The sequence below is a fragment of the Artemia sp. Qi Xiang Cuo genome, chromosome 8, assembly GCF_049724085.1.
Source record: "Artemia sp. Qi Xiang Cuo chromosome 8, ASM4972408v1, whole genome shotgun sequence".
In the NCBI taxonomy this organism is placed as follows: domain Eukaryota; kingdom Metazoa; phylum Arthropoda; class Branchiopoda; order Anostraca; family Artemiidae; genus Artemia; species Artemia sp. Qi Xiang Cuo.
This window is the reverse complement of record NC_142801.1, coordinates 4,605,833-4,629,897: the sequence shown is the minus strand read 5'-3', so window position 1 is coordinate 4,629,897 and position 24,065 is coordinate 4,605,833. Positions and strand designations below refer to the sequence as shown.

At 35.4% G+C, this 24,065-nt stretch overlaps 1 protein-coding gene across 1 annotated transcript in view; it reads left to right on the top strand.

The window, feature by feature from the left end:
• LOC148949086 (phospholipid-transporting ATPase IF-like) overlaps nucleotides 1–24,065 on the top strand; it is a 187,544-nt gene that overhangs the window by 81,196 nt on the left and 82,283 nt on the right. The window contains exons 10-13 of the mRNA XM_089093161.1: nucleotides 290–430; nucleotides 5,425–5,507; nucleotides 7,452–7,565; nucleotides 13,267–13,370. Coding sequence (XP_088949287.1) covers nucleotides 290–430; nucleotides 5,425–5,507; nucleotides 7,452–7,565; nucleotides 13,267–13,370 — 442 coding nt within the window. The remainder of the gene's footprint in view (nucleotides 1–289; nucleotides 431–5,424; nucleotides 5,508–7,451; nucleotides 7,566–13,266; nucleotides 13,371–24,065) is intronic.

The following is a 24,065-nucleotide window of genomic DNA, read 5'->3' as shown; positions in this document are numbered from 1 at the left end:
AGAGAAGGTCGATTGGCTCCTGGATTTGCTTCCTAAGCCTAAAAGTTATTTTTCAAGAAACCATTACTTGTAGTAGTGAGAATCAAGTGATGATATTTAATGTGGTCACTTGGGATATGTCTTAATTTGTTAATATTTTTGAATTATTTTGATATGAGGTATGGCTTTTTAATTCTACATTTCTCGCAAAGAGAGATAGTTCTACATTTTTGAGCTTCCTTTGTATTGCAAAAAAAAAAACTGAATTCTAATCAACATGTAAATTTTAATTTCTCTGTTCTTATTCCAGGTCGAATATTTGTTTTCTGACAAAACTGGGACTTTGACAGAAAACTTGATGCTATTTAAAGAATTTTTCGTTGAAGGTAAAAACTATCTTGAGGAAGACGGCATTATATACCGTAATAATGAAACTATTGAAGACTTACCGGTAAGTAAGAATCACGAATTTCACTTAGTTACTTTTGTGAACCTGATTTGAGCAAAAGTAAGATTTTTAGGCTACCTTTTTTCTACCTAACTTTATTTTGGTCAGCTTCGCCAAGGTGAAGGCTAGAGAGAGAGAGATAGAATAAAGTGTTTAGTTACAGGAGAATAGTTCTACGCTATTAGAAATATCTTTCACGAGGGAAGATATAGTCCTGGGAAGGTGCGACCTAAGGGCCTGGGTTAATTTGGCAGAATAAGAACAGTGTTCGTGAGGGCTAGATCATTCTCTCCCCTCTCCAGGCTTAAGCTTCGGGTATTTGGTAGTGTCGTGAGAATTATAAATAGAGCTGAATGGTTGTAGAATTAGCCACTAACGGCGCAATTTATCTAGATTGGATTGCAGTAGAGTTTTCAATAGGCCTCCTCCAACAATCTAAAAATAGCGACCATGGGCCTTTGTGAACTCATGGGCCAAAATACCGATACCAGCAGCTGCCCTGAGGCCCAATTACTGGTAGCACAGGCTCTGGCTAAGAAAACTGGAGTTCTTTAAGCCAGCTGATCCTATACTGAGCTTGATGAATAATCATCCAACTCTCAGCTACGTCTTTTGAAACTCAATATCAAAAATATTTCATTGATAGAACATTTCAGAATGTTTTCACAATTGCGAAAAAAACTTGGAAACGCTGTTTCGTTAGTGTAGAAAGCATTTCAGATGGTAACAACTGTCCTTTTGACATCGACAAAGAGAGAAAGAATTGTTAGTTAGCTCAGCCTGGTGAAAACTGTTCTAAGACTCTAACAACTTGATCATAGGCTGACACTAGCTTGTGGAGGGAAATTTACGGATCATTGCGACTTACCTCAAATAGTTCGAAAGTGGGATTGAGTAAAAAGGTGGCAAATTTCCTCCAGTTTTTGATTTTATGTATAACATGCATCTCTAGATATTACAGTTTATTTAAAGGTAGATTTTTTTTCTGATACTGATTCTACAAACTCACTAAGTTTGGATTCCCCAACCAATGGAAAGAGACTTAGTATTCCCCCTGCTTGACTCTCCCCAAACCTTCAGCTTTTTAAGCTAAAATCTTAAAAAGCATTTAACTGAAAACACTTTAGAGTGGAACAAATATAGCCAGATGACAATTGTGTATGATTCTTTTTATTGATTGATATTCTATCAATTAATGTAAGCGTTCTTAATTTCAAGAAGTATATATCACAAATATTCTCTCTGTTTTTATGTATTTAAATATTCGAATTTTGTTTAAATAATAATATGATGCTCCACAGTGCAAAAAAAACACGATGAAAATTTTGAAAATCTAAACTAGTTTTTTATTTAACCTAATTTTTATCAAATTTTCATTTACCTAAATTATATTCTGTCTCATAGATAAATATATCTACTAGACGAATCCTATCACAATATATTACCTTATCCTATTTGTGCTATGACCACCCATAGAAAATTCGCAAAAAGTCTTTAAAATAAAGTTTTAGAAAGTTCTCACAGAAATTTATAAGCCTTTGCCACGGTATGTTCATGTGATCCCTGCATCTAGGGTGGAAGAATTTAAATAAATTCAGCCCTTTTTAGTAATGTATTCCGTACCCCCCCTAGCCCATGATAATAATACAATTTTAAACTCTTTTTAGTCCCCCCCAAATCAATATTCGTTTTCTCATGAAATAGTTCATAAAAACCGAAATATGAGGAGAATATCTTTTTTGGAACTGTCGTGGATGGAGGAGCGGGCAAGGTGCAATTGAAATTTTTTTATTTGAATCGGGTACGGATATTCTTGGAGTTTGTGAAACATTTTTAGATGAAAACCCGGCAAAATTAATATTAGCGATTTCCAATTTTTTCATGTAAGCAGAACTCGAAAAAAGCAAGGTGGCTTAGCAATACCAGTTAAAAATTATATTCTGACACGGATGAAAGAAGAATTTCTATATCTGAATACTGAGATGATTTTTGAAAGTTGTATTGTTTAATATTTTTTTTTTTTACCAAATAATGAAAATTTTTTAATTGCTGTAATCTATCGTCCTCCCTCATCTAGCGTGGCAGACTTTATTGACAAATTTGAAAATATGTTAAGTGTTATATCAAATCTTCGAATGTCATTTTTAATCCTTGGGGACTTCAATATTGAGCTATTTGGATGTCTCCCATCAAGCCAGCAAGGAATTGACCGACATGTCCTTCAATTTTTAGAATGTAACCTTTCTCATAGTATGAGCCCAGTATGTTTTATTCCGACACGAATAACAAATTCTTCTTTTTCTCTAATTGATAACGTTTTTGTACCTTATCCATGGGAGGCTACATTCGAGGTTATGGAAGATACATCTGATCATTGTATTTTAATATCTGATTTCAAAGCACAAAAGATAGTCAATCTAGAAAATCCTATGAAGAGGAGAAATATCTCACAAGTAAATATGAATGAACTGAAATCTAATCTTAGCGATGTAGATTGGAGTGAAGTTACTAATGAGAATGACCCAAATAATTCCTTAGATATACTTTATTTAATTTTGAATGAAAAACTGGACCCTCACTGCCCATTTAAAACTAGATACCGGGAAAGAACCTTACCCAAACAACCTTGGATAAGTTTATCACTTTTAAAATCTATCAAGAAAAATATCGACTGTATAAGATAAAAATGAAATACCCCTTAGCTCATAATGTACAGCGATTCAAAAATTATAAAAATTTTCTGGCTAAAGTTCTTAGAACAAGTGAACAAATTTATAATAAAAATTCATTTAAAAAATATGATTCACCTCGGACTACATGGAAATTAATCTAGGAAAAATTGGAAATAATACTAAGACACCACACCCTGAAGTGATCATAAATGAAAATGGTGTTGAATTGACGGGGGGGGGGATCTTGTTGCAGATTATTTTTGTAATTATTTTTCTCATATTAGCACTACTGTTGAACTGAATTCTTCTGAATCTCCGTTTTATTCATATAAAGAATATCTCCCGCCATCTGAAAATTCTAGTATGTTCCTGGCCCCTGTTACTTTCGGTGAGTCCCATGAAGTCATTACGAATTTAAAAAGTGGTAATTCCCAAGGCCTAGATGGGCTCTCCACAAATATTCTGGAAGAAATTGCTTGTGTAATCCTCCCGTTGCTTCATATTTTAAATGTATCTATATCGTCAGGGATCTTTCTAGAAGTATGGAAATATGCACGAGTTATTCCAATTCATAAGAAAGTTGATAAGACAGATATAGGCAACTATCGCCCAATAGCTATTCTTTCCCCATATATAAGGTTCTAGAAAAAATTATTCAAGAAAGAATTGTTTCGTATTTTGATAAAAAGAATTTATTTACTAGAAATCAGTTTGGATTCAGGTCGGGTCATTCTACTGAACAAGCTATTGCTGCGCTAATTTTAAAGATTATTGATTCACGAAATGATGATAATCATGTGTCTACTCTTTTCTATGATATAAAACAAGCATTTGATACGCTAAACCCTGAAATTTTGCTGGAGAAAATTAATGACACAGGTATTAGAGGTAATGGCCTAGATCTCATAAAATCTTACCAGCATGGTCGAAAAATTCAGGTAGAAATAAATGGGCACCTGTCCAGTCATATTGTTATTGATGATATTGGAGTCCCCCAGGGATCAGTATTAGGGCCATTACTATTTTTGATTTATATAAATGACCTTCTGAGGTGTTTACCCCAAGATAGTAGCTTAGCAGTAATTTTTGCAGATGATACGGCGGTGACAATAAAAGCTAAAACCCCATCTTTTTTGGTTGAGAAAATGGTGATAGTAATGAGATCTTTGAATAAATGGTTTGTATGTAACTACCCAGCTCCGAATTTTTATAAAACTAAATTCATGGTTTTTGGACGCTCACAGTGGGAAGTAAATAAAATTGTCATAGAAGAGTTCATTGTAAACCAAAGTAGGTTAAAAAGAGTAAACTCATTTCGTTACCTTGGGATTATTCTCGATGAGCTTTTATCTTTCCGTAAGCATTCTGATTGTTTGAGATTGAAAATTCCCATAACTTAGGTTGTCTTCATAGATTGAAACATGTGTTTCCTTTTTTCCATCGTTAAAATTTTATACCATTTTCTAATTGAATCATTTCTAAATTATTGCCCTGTAATCTATCTCAACACATTTATGATCCATCAGCAACATCCTCAGATAATTCAAAATAAGGCAATTAGAATTCTGGGTACTTTTGTTCATCGCCCAATGAGGCTTCAAAATCTCTCGGAAACCCAAAATTTTTATGTTTTTCTCAATATTCTTAATCTCAAACAACTGAAAGACCTGCATACAGCAATGTGGTATTATGATCTCCAACCTTCAACAAATTATTTCCATGATTTGGGCATAATTGAGACTCCCATTTCTCCTGCCCACCATGTCCGCTCCAAGAAGTATCACCTTCCCCAATTAAATCAGAAAGAGCTAGATTCTCAATCAGATACCAGATTCCTCATATTGTAAATAAACTTAGTTTAGTAGAAATGTTCCCAAGTCTCAAGAGCCGATTTTCTTTGAAAAAACATATTTCAAAAATGGTTCCTTGTCTGGATGTTGGGATTCATGAATAATAGATTTTAGTATGAATTTTGTTGTGGTGTTATCACGCTGGGGTGGCCTCCTCTGTTATCTCCTACCTTGTATTTTTTTTTTTATTGGTATCTTGTATCTGTTATTTCCGCATTTTCTTATCTTTGTTTATAGCCCACACATCGAGCCCGGCTTTGTGTCGACCAGTTTAGAAAATTATTTATCATGTAATTTCTCAGTAAAAGATCTTGTCTTTGATTCAAACCAAAAAATTTTTGCACGTAATTATGATATTATATACATCCTTAATCGTTCTGGTACTCAAATCCCTTGCCTTAATTTTAGTAATGTGTGATGGTACTATATGCTTGATTTTGTACCCCTCCCCCTTATATTAAAATTTATTTTTCAGCCAACTGTGCATGACTTCGTGTTAGCGATGGCATTATGTCATACTGTTCGTGCTGTACAACCTAGCTCTTCTCAGAAACGAAGGTAAGACCTAGTGTCTTAGGTTGCCTAAGTTGATTAAGGTTTCTTGAAACGTTTGATTAGGGATTATGATTAATTTGATTATTAACTTTTTATTTATTTCAAATAAGTAATTTAATCATTACTTAATTATTTAATCAAATTGATCTATTTTTAATTTATTTGTGCAAATTTCTTGGTAGTTAATAGTAGTAAATCTAATTTAATCTGTTTAGTTGAATATTGTTTAATTTAGATCATCTATTTCTTCAAATTACCAGTCCCCATAGTTTGAATATTTGGTTAAATATTACCAGATATAGACATTTCAGGGGGATTAGGCGTATCAAGGTTGGGGAGGGGGTGAACTTTTTTTGCATGTGTTTCTTCTCTTTTTCTAAAATTATTAAAATGTCTTATGGTAATATCTTCTGATTAGCAAATTTTAAATTAGCGGGTCTTTTCGTGTTTCGAATCAGTACGAAAATTGAACTCTGTTGATGTATTTATAAATAAAATATCAATTTTTGTAGTTCCTCCCTATATTTAGGGTAATATTATTTATTTATACGGGTAGTGTATGAATAAGTCTTCCTTTAATCAAAGATATTGCTTTAAATATTCTTCACCCCCTCCTATGGCGCCATCAATCCTAATCCTCTTCGCTATCTGCTCTTTTCCCTGATTCTTCGATTTGGCAACGTCTATAGCGGATACTGTCTTCTACGGAACTTGCCTAAATCCCCTATCTACGACCACTGGCTTGGTGCGATCATCCCTTAGCAAAAAAAGTAAAGATACTTCAATGCTACCTATGTAAAAATGTGATTTTTATTGGTGCTGAATATGGTGGACTGTAAACCTTCAGCCAAGGGTTCACGACGACTGTGATTATATTTGATTACTTTGAGGAGTTACTTTGAGGTAAAGCCTAGCATATATTAAATACGTAACCTAACCTAGGTACCTTTTTCTCCTCCGAAACCCCAAAAAACAACAGTTTAAGTATTGTAAACGCAATTTTAAATCACGCTTTGCCATCCATTTATCTACCAATACCCGTTTGTCTGGTTTCCTGTAGTAGTTCCTTGTACAGTGTATAGTGATGGGTGACATATGATGCACAAGTACCCATATTTATTACAAGACACCTACTTCAGAAACCGGTTTTGAAACCTTCTTTTGAAATTCTGTTCTTGCGGGTCGCGGTTGGTTTTTTATTATATGCAGGTACTGCTGCAGCCATGATATCATTATCTAAATTCCTTTATTTTAGTTCTGTTCTCTACTGACAAGTTTCGCTCTTTACTTACAGTTCGTTGCCACTTGTTTCTTAAACTGCAGATGGACACTTATCGATCCATCTATATTGATATTGATCACGGTGCTCATTGATATAACTGATATTGAATCATGGACATCCTCCTGGAATATCAAACTAAGCACTCTGCCTGTCTATTTTGATTCCATTTTTAAATATGTAGCTTGAGTATATAGCGTAATGCCATGTATTCTGTGTAAACTAGAAACTAATCTTGATACATGTTGCAGTGTATCCACCGCAAAAGACCACAACCATGAAAGACCATGCTACGAGTTTGTATTTGGAAGGTTTATTTAACAGCCATGCAAAATTTTAAACTTTTAAACAAAGAGTATTGGTAACTTATAAGAATAGGAAAATGTGCTAGTGTTGACACAAAAAACTATTAACGCCATCTATTGTACGGTGACACTTGGCATTTTTTCGAGCTTTGTAATCATTTATCTGTCAGGGACAGAGATCAAATACTTATTAGTACCCTAATTTTACCAGTTAAACTAATTATATCAATTTTTCTTACTATTACACTGTAAAAAATGCCAAGTGCTGCCAAACGCTAGATGGTGTGGTTATTTTTTTTGTCGACACTAGGGCCACCTCTCACTCTTACAAGTTACCCATAATGTTTACTTTTGACCTTTCAGTTCCCTTGACTTGGAGTCCGGAATGCAAAATGAAGGGTATGAGATGACATCAAATGATATTGAGTATGAGGCCTCAAGCCCTGACGAAAAGGCTTTTGTAGAAGCGAGCAGAAGGTAAGATATTTTGCTCTATATGTGTTTATTGATAGGATTGATAAGGATTGATAATGATTGATAATGATAGGATGATTTTTTTTAGACTTAAATAGTGAAAATGATACGTTATTATAAGAAAAATGAATAGCAAAAACAAGAACTCTCCCAGCCTTCAAATAACCTAGTGCTACTTCTCTTTTCCAGGTTATAATTTTTTTTTTAGATGATAAAACGTTCGACAACATTATAAATAACCAGTTAGATGGTTGACCGTAGATCATTAGGTGCCATAGAGCTAGATCTAATCGAATTAACTTTTCGTTTGTTATAGTCTTTGTATATGATGGAACCACTTTTTTCATACAGCTTATTGTTTTCCCTGTGGTTGCATTGGTGGCTCTGGCCTCTCTCGCGCCCGGGGCAAAAGCTTAATTAGCCCCCCCCCCCCGTGTCTCCCAAAAATTTGCAGGCCATATTTTAACAGAATTTTCATTTATTAACAAAATTTTTATTTATTAACAAAATTGTTCGTTTATTCAGATCTGACTTTTCTTACTTTATGTGGGAAAATGGAAATCTCAGATTCAATTTTCTTATACTTACTGTCAACTGCGCCCTCTACTTTATTTTAATTTGCATTAAAAAATTACAAAATGGTGGTTAATTTTGCTTTACAAATTTTAAGAATTCAAGTTGGTTTTAAGAGACTTGAAATAAATTATTTCTTTCCAACTTTTTTACTTGCTTAAGAATAACTAAAAGTTTATCCTTTATGGAAAAGCTCGTTACTTAGATATGGAATAAAAGGCAACGCGTCTTTTAATGTTGTCAGATATAATCTAAATAAGTTGAAACGAACCTCCTCCCTTTGAATTCTCCTCTCTTCTTTGAGGAAAACTCTTGCCACTCTTGCTTAACCTCCTCCCAGAGGGTCACATATGCAAAGTTTCTGCCCAATAAACCCATTGGCTGAATTGGTTATATTTTTATAGTCTATATTCTTTCCTCAAACTTTTCAAATGATTTGGGAAAACTTTCAGCTAACTGATTCATTCGCTTAGAAATGCATAGCAAATAGAGAGACAGGCAGTCAAAACGTTTTGTAGTATAACTGAAAATTGGGATAAAATAAAGCTACTACTGATTCAAATTGTTGAGCCAGTTCAAATTATCAAATATTTGATTTCTTTTAATTTGAGTGTTTCATCGCTGAGCATCTAATTATTCAAACTAGTTTTCATAATTGGTTTACAATTCTTTCCCTTCATATGCCAAGTACATCAGAATAAAACAGTTTTTCCCCCCAAGATTTAAGTTAGGTCTATTGGCACCTAAAACCAAGACTTTCCCCCCAAAAATGGGAAGGCATAGGGGTTTTTGAGATTTACTCATGTTAATTTCTGCTCGTTTTGAGTTTGACTCGGTTATTTATTGTAATTTCCGTTCGTTTTGGTTTTCATTTACTTATCGATGCTGATTTGTGGTAGTTTCACGCTTGGTAGATTATTTGATTTTATTTTTGCTCATTTTTGGTTTAATGAAGTTCTTTACTTTTCTTTGAAAAACCTATTTTGTGGAAACAGTTTTTTTATTAATTCCTGTTCGTTTTGTATTGACATAGTCTTTTCAGAGAAAAACAAAATAATACTTTAAATCTTTTCGTTTTTTAAGACTTTATAGTTTGGCCTGCTATTTGTATGCTGGAGAAAAATTTTCAGCAATTTTTAACAACATACACCCTTTTAAAAATCTGGACATAAAAGTAGTGTTTCATTTAGTTTCATACCTCCTCTAGTTGACCTGAAATAGAAAACTTGATACCCTTCGCAAAAAAAAAAAATCTGTTTACTTTCTTTGATAGCTTGGATAAACTTTCGCTAATTTGATTTCTTTCAAATTTAAGAGCAGAAGTAGCCCCGAAAATCTGAACATAACACCCTCAGTCCGTTTTGGGATAGTGCTGAGATTCCTTATTAGGAATTAGTATCAACACAGTGCATTTTGATTTAATCTTAAGGCAACATTTAGTTTTTAAACATAATGGGCAAATGGGAGGGTGGGCGCGAGAGGGGAATAGTTGCCCTCCAATCACTTTCGACTATGAAAATGGTCATTAGCCCTTTCTATTTTCAATCCAATGAGCCCTTTTTGAAATTCCTACGACAACTCCTTCGATACGGAGTGTCCTTGTCTAAAAAAAAAAAAAGAAAAAAAAAAGTACATTGTACCCCTTTCGATCTCTACTATAAAAATGTCAAGCCTTCCAATTACTTTTGATAATTTAAAAGGGCACTAGGCCTTTTAATTTCCAATCGAATGAGCTCTTTTTGAGTTTCTACGACAACGCTTTCTTTAAACACCTTATATGCCCCCAGGGCATAAACTACAACCCTTGCCCTGAAGGCTGTGAGAGGGTTGTCATCCTCAAAGACCTAATTCCCAGAACTTTAACTGCGTTAAACAAAATGGCTATCTCAAAATTTTAATTGGATGTGTTTGGGGAAATTCTGGGCCTGAGAGGGGCGTTAGTGGCTCGCCAATTACTTTCAACTATTAAAAAAGGCACTATCCCTTTGAACTTCCAATCGAATGAGCCCTTTTGAAGTTTTTACGACAACGTTTTCAATAAAAACCTTATTTGTTCCCAGGGCATAACTTACATCCCTGGCCCTGAGAGCTGGGGGGGGGGGAGTTGTCATCCTCAAAGACCTAATTTCAAGAACTTTCAACTACGTTGAACAAAATTGTTATCTCAAAATTTTGATTGGATGTGTTTGGGGAAATGGTGGGGGTGATAGGGGGGTTAGTTACCCTCCAATCACTTCTGACTATTAAAAAGGGCACTAGTTCTTTCAATTTCCAATCGAATGAGCCCTCTGTGAAATTTTTACGACAACGCTTTCTATAAAAGCTTTATATGCCCCAAAATATAACTTACAATCTTCTCCCTGAGGGCTGTGAGGGTTGTCATTCTCAAAGACATTATTTCCAGACTATTCAACTACGTTGAACAAAATGTCTATCTCAAAATTTTAATCGGATGTGTTTGGGGAAATGGTGGGCGTGAGAGGGGTGTTACTTCCCCTACAATCACTTTCGACTATTAAAAAGGGCACTAGCTGTTTCAATTTCCAATCGAATGATTTCTTTTTGAAGTCTCTACGACAACGCTTTCTATAAAAAAAAAAGCTTATATACCCCCCGGGAATAACTTACAACCCTTGCCCTGAGGGCTGTGGGGGAGTGTCATCGTCAAAAACATAATTTCCGGACTTTCTAATTACGTCGAACAAAATGGATATTTTAAAATTTTGATTGGATGTGTTTGCAGAAATGGTGGGTGTGAGAGGTGCTACTTATCCTCTAATCACTTTCGACTATTAAAAAGGGCAGAAGCCCTTCTAATTTCCAATCAAAAGATCCCTTTTTGAAGTTTCTACAATATCACTATCTATGAAAAAAACCTTTCTTGCCCCCAGGGTACACCTTGCAACCTTTTCCCTGAGAGGTCTGAGGGGGTTATCATCCTCAAAGACCTAATTTCTAAAACTTTTAACTACTTTGAACAAAATGGCTATCTAAAAATTTTGATTCGATGTGTTTGGGGAAAAGGTCGGTGTGAGAGGGGGGTAAGTTGCCCTCCAATCACTTTTGACTATTAAACACGGCACAAGCCCTTTGAATTTCCAATCGAATGAGCCGTTTTCAATTCTCTACGACAAAGCTTTCAGTAAAAGACTTACATGCCCCCAGGGCGTAACTTACAACCCTTACCCTGAGGGCTGTGGGGGGTGTAACATGCTCAAAGATATAATTTCCGGACCTTTCACGTACTTGGAACAAAATAGCTATCTTAAAATTTTGATTGGATGTGTCTGGATAAATGCTGAGCGTGGAAAGGCTGTTAGTTGCCTTCAAATTATTTTCGACTATTAAAGAAGGCACTATCCCTTTCGACTTCCAATAGAGTGAGCCCTTTTGTATGTTTCTGCAATAACGCGTTCTATAAAAACCTTGCATGCCCCCGGAGCATTGCTCACAACCCTTGCCCTGAGGATTGTGGGGGGTTGTCATACTCAAAGACTTAATTTTCAGAACTTTCAACTACGTTGAACTAAATGAGTATATCAAAATTTTGATTGGATGTGTTCAGGGGAAAGGTGGTCGTGAGAGGGGGAGGGCGGTTAGTTGCCCTCCAATCACTTTCGACTATTAAAATGGACACTAGCCCTTTGAATTTCCAATCGAATAAGCCGTTTTTGACGTTTCTACGACAAAGTTTTCTATAAAAACCTTCTATGCCCGCAGGGCATAACTTACAACCCTTGCCCTGAGGGCTGTGGGGTAGTGTCCTGCTTAAAAACATGATTTCTATCTGGAAATCAACTACGCTGAACAAAAGGGCTATCTCAAAATTTTGATTGGATGTGTTTGGGGAATGGCGGGTGTGGAAGGGGTGTTAGTTGCCTTCCAATCACTTTCGACTATTAAAAAGGGCACTAGCCATTTCAATTTCCAATCAAATGAGCCCTTTTTGAAGTTTCTACGATAACGCTTTCTATAAATACCTTATATGACCCCAGGGCATAACTTACAACCCTTGCTCTGAAGATTGTGGGGGGTTGTCATACTCAAAGACTTAATTTTCAGAACTTTCAACTACGTTGAACTAAATGAGTATATCAAAATTTTGATTGGATGTGTTCGGGGGAAAGGTGGTCGTGAGAGGGGGAGGGCGGTTAGTTGCCCTCCAATCACTTTCGACTATTAAAAAGGACACTAGCCCTTTGAAATTCCAATCGAATAAGCCGTTTTTGACGTTTCTACGACAAAGTTTTATATAAAAACCTGCTATGCCCGCAGGGCATAACTTACAACCCTTGCCCTGAGGGCTGTGGGGTAGTGTCCTGCTTAAAAACATGATTTCCATCTGGAAATCAACTACGCTGAACAAAAGGGCTATCTCAAAATTTCGATTGGATGTGTTTGGGGAATGGCGGGTGCGGAAGGGGTATTATTTGCCTTCGAATCATTTTCGACTATTAAAAAGGGCACTAGTCGTCCCGATTTCCATTAACGTAATTCCTTTTCGAAGTTTCTAATACAATTTCACCTATATAAAGTGCCCTGGTATAAAGGAAAAAAAAATAATACTTTGCGCCAATATCATTCTTTACATAGACAGCACAATTGCGCTGTCAATGATATAATAATATATTCCAAACCAAATATAGACAAAGGAATGAACACCCCACTTGAAGCTAAGCTTGCGAAGGGGTGCTACTAAACAAGAACCATGAGAAAAATGGAAAAGAATGAATAACTGAAATGAAAAATTTTCAAAAGTGGATGAAACCATCTACCAATACGAACTTATATGTAGCCAAATATCCAATTATTTGGTTTGGGACGGGGGTCAGTGGCGTGACTCTGTAAGCTCAGCTAGAGAAAACCCAGCTTTAAATGGGTACCTGGAGAAATCTGGGGAAGGTAAACAGGAAGGGTGTGCGAAAGCACAGGATGGTTGGCCCCCAACCCCCCATTGCACTTCCTGGCTGAAGGGCCAAGAAACAGAGATTAGCACCGGAGGTCAGAGATTTGACCTCCGGTAGGGACTGTAAAATCCAATGCCGTATTCTTTACCTTTTTTTTATCTTTGCCTTTATCTTTGGACTAATTTCATTCAATCAATTACATTTTGACCTTACTATATTTTCAGAATGGGTACTATCTTTCTTGGAGAAAAAGATGAAGACTATAGGGTATCAGTGTGTGGACAAACTGTAAATTTTAAGAAGTTGAATATCCTCGATTTTGACTCGGGTAAGTAGAAGATAAATTTTCTAAATTCAATCTTAGATAAATTGTATTGGAAACAGATTTTTTAAATACTATTCTACCCTCTTCCAGTATTATTCGACATTTTCCCGATATTAATCCTTACCCAGACTTACCTTTGTTTTTTTGGTAAAGCAAAAAACTAACTGTAGAACAATAACTGGTCTTACAATAACAATCATGGTGGACTCTGGCTGCGTTGAAGGTCGATTTCAACCACTATCCTTGTGATCCAGAAAGCTTTATGGTGCAAATAGCTTCTTAATTTTTCTGTATACTCTTTATCCGAATATTTTTAGCCATTGCCTAAGAACCAGGTGAGTACAGTAGCTGAAAACGTAAGGATAGGTGTAGTTTGAACCATGGGAAAAAAAAGTATGAAGATGTTTTGCAATCTTTATTGATTTTTCAAAATTGACTTGGCAACTATTCAAAAGAAAACACATTTTTGCAGCCTAAATTTCCAATCTTGGCAATTACCCTTGACTATATCCCGAAGTTAATTTATTGCGAATGATCATTCATTATATGTTAATATAATATCACCCATCATATTAGATGGGCTAGTCAAAACACTGTTGTTTCAAAATATGGTTAGTCAAAGAATCGGTACTGTTGAAGGTTTTGGCACAGTCTTTACACGTAAAATGATTTTTTTTTTTTTTTCTGCCAAAAACGCCAGATGACAATAAAAACTAGCGCATGCATATTTTATAAGGGTCAAAGAGAAAAAGAATAGATCGTGCAAAGCCACTTTTTCGTTTTTTTTATTACCTTTTCTACCCCAAGTCACTTTGTGTTGCTTTTGGGCAGAAAAAATCAATGTCCTTCTCAAGGGCTCTTGAAAAAATATTTATTTTCTATGTTACAGCACAGATTAGCAGATGCACCACTTGTAGAAAATCTTCTGACTCATGAAGTTTTCACTCATTTAACTGGCTGGAAATTTCATACAAAATAACCAATCAGGTTATTAAAAGGCGGGGTTTATCTGTAGGAACTGCACTTTATTTTCAGTCTAGATTTTCCGTTCTCAAACACCCACAATTCATTCCAATCAGTGTTAGGTTTTCGTTTTAGAGATATCGTGTAGAGGTATTGCCATCGCTGAATCGCCTTGCAATGACTGTAAAGCGTTCAGATATCCTCCTTATCCTCCTCCTTAGTTACGTCAAGGGGACTGGATGCAGGCAACATTCCCTTTAGTCTAATGAATCTGTGTTTTTAGCTGTACCATTAATGACTGTCACCCAAAGAAAATGCTCGTAGAGGCTTGCGTGATTATGATAACTTGTTTCCTTTTCTTCTGTGCAAACAAAATATTAAGAACTTTATCCCTAAGCTACAACCATGCGAGCAATGAGGTATGACAGGGGAGGTATGAAGGGGAGGAATAAGTTCATCAAAATGAAATTTATATTGACAAAAAGTTATGTACAATAGGGATAGAAAAAAGGAGGTGGGGGGGGGGGACAATGCTTTGAATGTATACCAATAATCAAATACTCGGATTGTTAAAAAAAAAAGTGACTACCATGACCTTAAAGGGTCATGGGTTGTCACAACTGAAAATCACATAATTCACAACTGAAACAGTGTTATTTCTCAGAATATGTCTCTTTGAGCTCAGATATGTAATCTTCTTGTAAACCAGATGTGTAATTATCTGTAAATTTTCCAGCTTCTAATATGGCAAAAGTAGTAGTTTTAAATAATGTATAACAGCGTTAAATGACTTTTGACCCGTATTTGATTTAGTTAATTTAACCTAAGCTGTACATAATTTCGTCAAACAAAAATAGTTTTCGCTTTGTTAGAATCTCATAGCGGAAGACAACTGGGACACCACACAATTATATATATATATATATATATATATATATATATATATATATATATATATATATATATATATATATATATATATATATATATATAGTATATATATATATATATATATATATATATATATATATATATATATATATATATATATATATATATATATATATATATATATATATATATATATATATATATTCACTTAGATTTGAGGAGTATTTAAAATGCGTAAACTAATTTGTAAAAAAGTAAATACTTAAACAAATGAAACAAAGCATCGACACACAATAGACTTAACAACACAACTGAATAAAATACGCAAACGGAAAAAAAAAATATTTGAATTCTTGAAAAAATGGAAAGGGCTGTGCATAAAAAGGAAATTGTTAGACTTACGATAAAAATTATCCATCTTAATGCTAGCTAATTCCGTATGCTCTTTAACTGAGGAAAATACAAAGGAAATATATAATTTGGGCTGTATATTTACACATTAGCAGGGGGATGGGGTAAAATGAAGCGCTTTTAGAAATGGTATAAGTAACTATTTTAGGATTTTTAAAAGTTGTTTTCAAAATTTTATAGTGTTTCCTTTTGACTGGGCCTAAATACAGAATAATATTGACAATAAAAAAATCAATTTCCACACATTCAGCAATATCTCCTGAACTCGCCTCCTACCCTCTTTTACAAAAATGATCTCTTTGCATCCTATGATTAATATATTGTGATAACCACCCAATCATCTATATTTCATTAATTGAATAACTTGAGGAATTGCATTCGGAAATATTTTAATCAAGTTACAGAAAACAATGCTATCCATAAATGGACACAGATCTGACCTTTAAGAAAGTAGGGGGGGGGGGATACGAAGCAGTTTATTGGTGACTTTTTTGTGCAATTGAGGTATTATTAGACATTTAGGTTCCCGTCGGGTCTTTTGTGAGCCATCCCCTCTTGATAGTGAAACTTGCTTAGGTAATGTGTTACAATTTCCTTTTGTTTTTCGCATATCATCAGGGGCGAATCTTCAGCACATTGGAAGGGCAAGATGGGTCCATATCCGGATAGTCAAGGGGGTTGGGATATATAATAATTTTTTTCTCCATATTATTTGGGGGGAGGCAACTGCCATCCCCCTTGCCCCCCTCCCCAAACGAAGCTCCTGCATATCATCTTAGTCTGATTTTATAGTAGCATAAATGTGGTGATGTAGTTAAGATATCAATAAAACTTGTAGCTGTACATAATAAGCTCTAAGAGAGTACATCATGGGTAATACTATAGTGATGTGCTAAAGTAAAAATGGCCTGGTAATTTAATTGGTGGTATGCTGTGCAACATATATTTTATTGGAGCATGTTATGGTGTTTAAAGTCACCTCCGAGGATGTTTAACTTTGTACACTAAAAACTTCGGACAGGATCTGGACGGGTTTTAACTCTTATCGTGTAAAACATTCAGCTAAAAAAAAGGTTTATTGGGGAAAATACACTATTATTTTAAAGTAAAATCAAACTAGTGCAGCATCAGAAGACCAAAGTCATAATCGAGCACAAATTTCATACTGTGAGTCTAACGGCCGAAATATCTCCCTCTACCTGGTCCAGACAGATGGATACTGAGTCTTTCCTTCTGAAAAAACAGAAAGATCCGTCCTTATTTTTCTGTAGGCATATCACATACAACGCGTCGTCAGAAGAGGGGGTATCTAACGCCAACGCCGCAAAATACAAATACATAAGACCAATTGAGAAATTTACAATAAGCCAACATCCATTCACGCAGGTTGATGGGTAATTTGAACCCGTATTTTGCTGCTGCCCCGCTCGATATCATAGAAGAGCCAGCGCTCACCGACTCATAAATTTACGCTTAAGATTTACTCTCATATTCTAATAAATCAACCTCTCTATGATGCTCCAGCGCTTCGCTAGCCACGAAGGAAAAAAGAGGACAGTGATGGTGATTCCCATGCAAAAAAGTCTAATAAAATTCAAGTTGGACTCGAAACTTGAATTTTCAGCATCTCTAATGCTTTTCTCCATTCTGTTCATGCCTGAAGTTCATCATAGATATTTCAAATCTGCTGGCAGTATGGCATCCAATGAATCTTTGCTGATGTTGTTCGTAGCTTCTTGAGCAGGTTGCTAGCCCTGAAATGGATTGTCGTGGAGAACTCTGGAGCATGATAACCCCTTGCCAAAGCCTGTCTTGAGAATTGCTTTCCCATCCATTGCTAGACTTTCCAGGTGTATCTTTAAAACCTAGGGGAAATTGTTTTTTCGTACTGTCTTATGGCTTGTTCGTTTTGTAATCATTCAATATGTTTCATCCATGGTCGTTTTATTGAAACGAAGAAAAAAACGTCGAGTGGTTGCTACTCAAATAGTAATTGCATCTATATTGGTTACAAAATATTTATTTGAAAATTTTCTCGAATTCATTATTTATTTTCAAAATTGTTCTTCCTAATATAAAAACTTTATAAAATATAAATACATATGTTTCTTTTTTTATCTTATATTCCTTCAAAACCAGCATAAATTCCATACATAAAATACTACTACTAACTACTAACAACTCACCGCAGCACCAAGCCACCTGAGGCCAACACAGCTACGCACGCTCCTCCTCCATCTCAGTATTTACAAAGCCTCCTGTTTTACACCCTCCCACGAGGTTCTCATTTCCTTTAAATCTTTCTTTATGACGTCCTCCCACCCCAGACCAGGACGACCTGCTTTCCGTTTAGCCCTAGACGGTTGCTCGAAAAGAATAATCTTCGGCAATCTGTCATCCTTCATCCGGACAACGTGCACTAGCCATCTCAACCTTTCTTCATTATAGCCCTAGAGAGCGGTATTGAACCACATTTTTGTACAGCCTATTGTTTGAAATACGGTCAGTCATCCGGGTACCCAGAACAATCCTTAAGTAAATTCTCTGGAATACTTCTAGCAAATCTTCATCCGCTTTTCGAAGCGCCCATGCTTCAGAGACATATTTGACTACTGTCATCACTGTAGCTTCTAATATTCTAATATTGGTTTGCAGACTTATCTTCTTATTCTTCCAAACTTTTTTTTATTGTGAAAAAACACCCTGAGCCTTGGCTATTCTACTTTTAACATCTCCACTGCTCCCACCGTCTTTACTAATAATACTACCAAGGTAAGTGAATCTGTCGACCTGATCAATCTTTTCATTACCTAACCTCACCTTTACATCTCACTTATTCCTAGCCTTAGTGACTTAGTCTTCTTAACATTAATTTTCAAACCTATTTTAGCACCCTGAACTTGTAAAACCTCTAAAACTTCATTCATTTTGCTCACACTTTCATCTAGGATACTTAAATCATCAGCATAATCTAAGTCCAGGAGACTTTTTTCTCCTTGTTTGATTCCATAGTCTTCTATTGCCTTTCTTGTGCTCCTTAATACAAAATCTATCAAAAAATCCACACAAAGGGAGATAGAACCCAAAGCTGTTTAACTCCCGATTCAATGGAAAACCAACTGCGAACCTAATTTTCTACATTAACTGCAATCCTGTTATTTTCGTACATAGCACTAATCACTTTAATTTATTTGTCTGGTACACCATACAAGGATAAAACTTTTGCTATTGCTCTTCTATCAACAGAATCGAACGCTTGATCATAATCTATAAAACTAAGGACCAAAGGTGTTTTACAACTCAGGCACTTATCAATTATTAATCTAAGAGTGAAAATTTGGACGAAACATCCTCTACCCTTCCTAAAACCGCACTGTTCTTCTCTTAAAACTTTGTCTAAGGCATCTCTCAGTCTAAAAAGTATTATATTACTAAGTAATTTGATACCTACTGAGACCAGACTAGTGCCTCAATAATTACCACACTCACTGTTATCACCTTTCTTATAAAGTGGCTTAATTAAGGTTTTCCTAAAATCATTTGGTATTTCCCTTTTTTCAAAAATCATATTCGTAATCTTCAGTATCTTGTTTCTAACCTCAGTGCCACCATATTTAAGAAACTCATTTACTATCCTATCAGCACCTGGAACCTTATTATTTTTTAATCCTTTCAGTACTGTCGTTAATTCTTCCTCGCAAAACAAATCTTCCCTCACATCCAAGGTATCATGAACTTTTCCATTTTCCTCTATATCTTTACCTGTAACTCTATCTCGGTTTAGCAAATTCTCAAAATTTCCTGTCCATCTCTGTTTAATTCTTTCCTTATCACTAATCGTGGCCCCATTTCTATATTTAACTGGGCCAAGTCCGGATTGACTATCCTTCTCAATTTATTGACCTGCCAGTACAATATTTTACTATTATGCCGTCTAGCTGCATCTCATCCTCAGCAATTTTATCCATGGCCTCTACTTCAAACCTCCTTAGTTCATATTTTAATGCTTTCTCCACTTTCTTTACATTGCTTTTGTTTTCACATGATCTATCCCTCAGATAATTCTTGTAGAATTCCCTTCTCCTTTCTATTAAACATAAAGCTTTTTCACTAATATTCTTAGCTGCAGTCCTAGCTTTCTTCCCTGCGACACCTTCAGTAACTTCGCAAATTATGTTTCTAAAATTATTCCAACCATCTTCCACATTATCAAATTTTAAACTCTCAAGTTTAGTATTCAGCTGCTCCTGGAAAATTTCTCTCAACTTCTCATCCTGGAGTCTACCAACATCATAACTTCTCGGGAGGTAGTTACCCTCCCGAAATTTGAGCTTTAGATTAACCCTTGACACTACCAGATGGTGATCTTTGCTTTTAACATCAATAAAAGCACTTCTATATACCCTAGTATCCTGTATTGATCCTGCCAGTCTTCGGTTTACTATAACATAATCAATCAGGTTTGCTGTCTTACATCACGTGAATACCATGTTAATTTAAGAGCCATTTTATAACCAAACACCGTGCTGGTTATAACTAGATTGTTATACCTACAAAATTGCAAAAGTCTGTAGCCATTACTGTTTTCTTTTCCAACACCAAATTTACCTAGGCTAGGATACCTTCTATCCCTATTTCTACCTTCCTGGGCGTTAAAATCTCCTAGTAAAAACATCGTATTTCTGCCTGGGACCCTTTCTATTTGCTGCTGTAACTGTAAGTAAAATTCATCTGAGTCACTAGTATCTCCGTCAGTTGGTTCTACAGGGGAAATACTACTATAACTGATACCCTGAAATTTTTAGTCATAAAATGAGCAATTAGTATTTTATTATTATTATCTTCCCAGCCTAAACAAAACCCTAATATCTGACTTTATAATCCTTTGTCTAGGCTATACCATTGATTGTTAACTGACTTCCATCCAAAGAGGAAGAAGAATTAAGTATTGGGGAAGAAGAAGCAGAATTGGGGAACGGTCCAAAATGTAGACAGTAGTAAAAACTTAGTACAACGGATAAGACTGATTTGCATTAATCTATGTTAGAAATGATTCCTTATCTACAAAAAAAATATCAAACTAAAAGTGCTAGTTTAGTTTATCTAAGTAAAAAACGTTAATTTACTTTTAGTCCTTTTTCAAAATTTTGGACAGCTCAAATTCTGTTGCAAATAACAAGGCTAATATGTTGCATGATTTTGCATTGCGTTTTGAGTATTTTCGTATTCCATAGATTGTTAAAACCCCTAAAAAATGGTGTTAGATCGAAACAAAAAGTACACCATTAAGGAACTACTTTTTGCTGAATATGAGTTTTGATTGATTTATTTATTTATTGTGATGTTTTGTTGATATGGTATCCCCTTAGGAAGTATAATATATGATATTATTTTGTATTTATTGTTTAGTGTGGTGGTATTAGTGGTGTTAGTGGCCAAGTGTTCTTTTTGTTTTAAAAATTTTGTTTTCTCTACTTGCCCCACGGACAAGCTTTGCTTTTTAGGGGAAGTAGCAATAATTTTTTTGTTTCTATGTTGTTGTTTTTTTCAATAAATCCTTCTCTCTCTTTCTCTCATTGGAATTGCCGTTTCCGAGAACCATGTACAAGAAAAATTACATTCCTCTGGCTTGAATAATAAAAAAAATCTCTTCTTTGAATCACATTTCTGGCTGGAAACAAAAAGTACACCATTGGAATTGCCGTTGCCGAAAACCATGTACAAGAAAACTTACATTACTCTGGCTTGAACAGTTATTAAAATCACTTTTTTGAATGGATGGTGCCGATGTGCCCTTGTTTCTTTCTTTCTTTTTTTCTCTACTGCTAAATGGGCCCTGGAACATCGTATGGCTTTTAAGGGGTCATTTTAAAGGAAATTGTTATATCTACGTGCTTTTGTAATTAACAGACTATACTGTTAAAAATGAAATTCTTTTTTGACAAAAGAACTATATCTTCATATGGAAGATGATGTTACATTTGGTATGGTGTTATATTTGAGTGACTCTGCTAGCTGATCCCGTGATTTAGATCTGTACTATAAACCAACTGATGATATTTCCCTATGTGTATATGACTATAGAAAACTATCACCTTACTGAAAACACAAAACAATATAGGAGTTTTGGTGCAGTAAAAGCGAACCGATTAAAGACACTTAAAAAAAATAAAGCATTTTAAGATTGTTGATCTCAGAGGAAATTTTGAAAGAGGTATCCACTGAAAATGTGAATGAATATCCTCAGAAATTGCAGTTTTGCTTATAGTAAGTTTTGTTTGAAAAACAAATTTTATAGATGGGGTTATAGTTGATCACTGCTAGCACTGGGAAGTACAGTTTTCGTTGAAGAAATGTGTTACTAACAACACTGTTTGGACTTCTATTTCCTTTAATCAGTTTTTTCGCGAAATTTTCAAAAGAACAAGTTTTCATCGTTTAAGGATTTTGAATTATGATGTTTTGAACATTAAAATCAAAACAGTAACGTTATGTTTTTCAGCAACCAAACTGCAGAGCTTTTCTAGCTTTAGGTTTTCGGTTGAGTTTTTTTTCTTAGCTTTTAGGTTGAATTGATGGTGCTTCAGGCAAACTCTAACCGATATAGAGTTACAGAATAAGATATAGAGGAAAACGAAAAAGTGTGTGATACCTTGAATGTGAAGGAAGATTTGTTTTGTGAGGAAGAACTAGCGACAGTACTAAAAGGATTAAAAAATTATAAGGCCCCGGGTACTGATCGTGTGGTAAATGAGTTTCTTAAATATGGTGGCTCTGAGGTTGGAAATAAGCCTCTGAAGATAATGAATATGATTTTTGAAAAAGGGAAAGTGCCTAACGATTTTATAAAAACCTTAATTAAGCCACTTTATAAGAAAGGTGATAAGAGTGAGCGTGGTGATTGTTGAGCCATTAGTCTGGTCTCTGTAGGTAGTAAATTTACTTAGTTATGTGATACTTTTTAAACCGAGAGATGCTGTTGACAAAGTTCTAAGAGAAGAACAGTGCGGTTTTAGAAAAGATAGAGGCTGTGTCGACCATATTTTCAGTCATAGGTTAATAATTGAGAAGTGCCTCAGTTGTCAAACACCTTTGATCCTCAGTTTTATATATTATGAGCAAGCTTTCGATTCTGGTGATAGAAAAGCTCTAGCAAAGGTCTTATCCTTCTATGGTATACTAGACAAACACAATGAAGTGATTAGTGCTATGTACGAGAATAACACTGCTGCGGTTAAGGTAGGAAATGAGGTTAGCAGCTGGTTTTGTATTAAATCAGGAGTTAATCAAGAATTCGGTTCTATCCCCCTTTACATGGATTATTTTGATGGATTTTGTCTTAAGGAGTACAGGAAAGGCAATGGGAGACCACGGAATCAAATGGGGAGAAAAAAAGTCTCCTGGACTTAGATTATGCTAATGATTTAAGCATCCTAGATGAAAGAGTGAGTAAAATGAATGAACTTTTAGAGGTTTTGTGAGTTCAGGGTGCTAGAATAGGTTTGAAAATTAATGTTAAGAAGACTATGTCACTAAGGCTAGGAATAAGTCAAGATGAAAAGGTGACGGTGGGTAACAGTAGAAGGCTATCTTATACTCCCACGGGGGCTCCTTATATGGGCATAGAATACTGACGGGGGCTCCATATATGGGCATAGAGTCCCTAGGGAGAACACGTGGTTAATGGGGTCAATGACCTCTTTTTCCAGGGAGAATGATTGCGTAATCAAAGTGTGTCAAGGAAAACAACATCGACTTTGACATTCGCTGAGAGCGTGCACTTACAACAACAACAACAGCGGGCCATAATAACTCCCGTACGTACACCAAATATGGGCATAGAGTCATTAGGGAGAACAAATGGTTAATGTCAGTCCCGTACGTACACCAAATAAGGGCATAGAGTCATTAGGGAGAACACGTGGTAATGTCAGTCCCGTACGTACACCAAATATGGGCATAGAGTCCCTGGGGAGAACACGTGGTAATGTCAGTCCCGTACGTACACCATATATGGGCATAGCCTCCCTAGGGAGAAAGATTGTGTAATCGGTCAATGACATAAATTTCCAAGTGTGTCAACAACAACAACATCGACCTTGACATTCGCTGAGAGCGTGCACTTACAACATCAACACCCTCGACCGTGGAACACCTGTGCTGTCGACCTCAATTCACCTATCGTGAATCAATAATTCCCCTTAGAAACAACAAATTAATTCCCCTTTCTTGACAGATCAATCAACCAATGACATCATCTGTCAGACTTTAAAAATTTTCGCCTAGAAACGATTCTCCAGGAATAGATCCAAGTGATTAATGACATTGCCTCGGAAACAACTCTTTTGGTCAAACTCCAAAGGATATTAATAGCCAAAGGCCATGGAAACAAGTCCCTCAGAAACATCTTAGCAATGAATTGTTTTAGCGCGG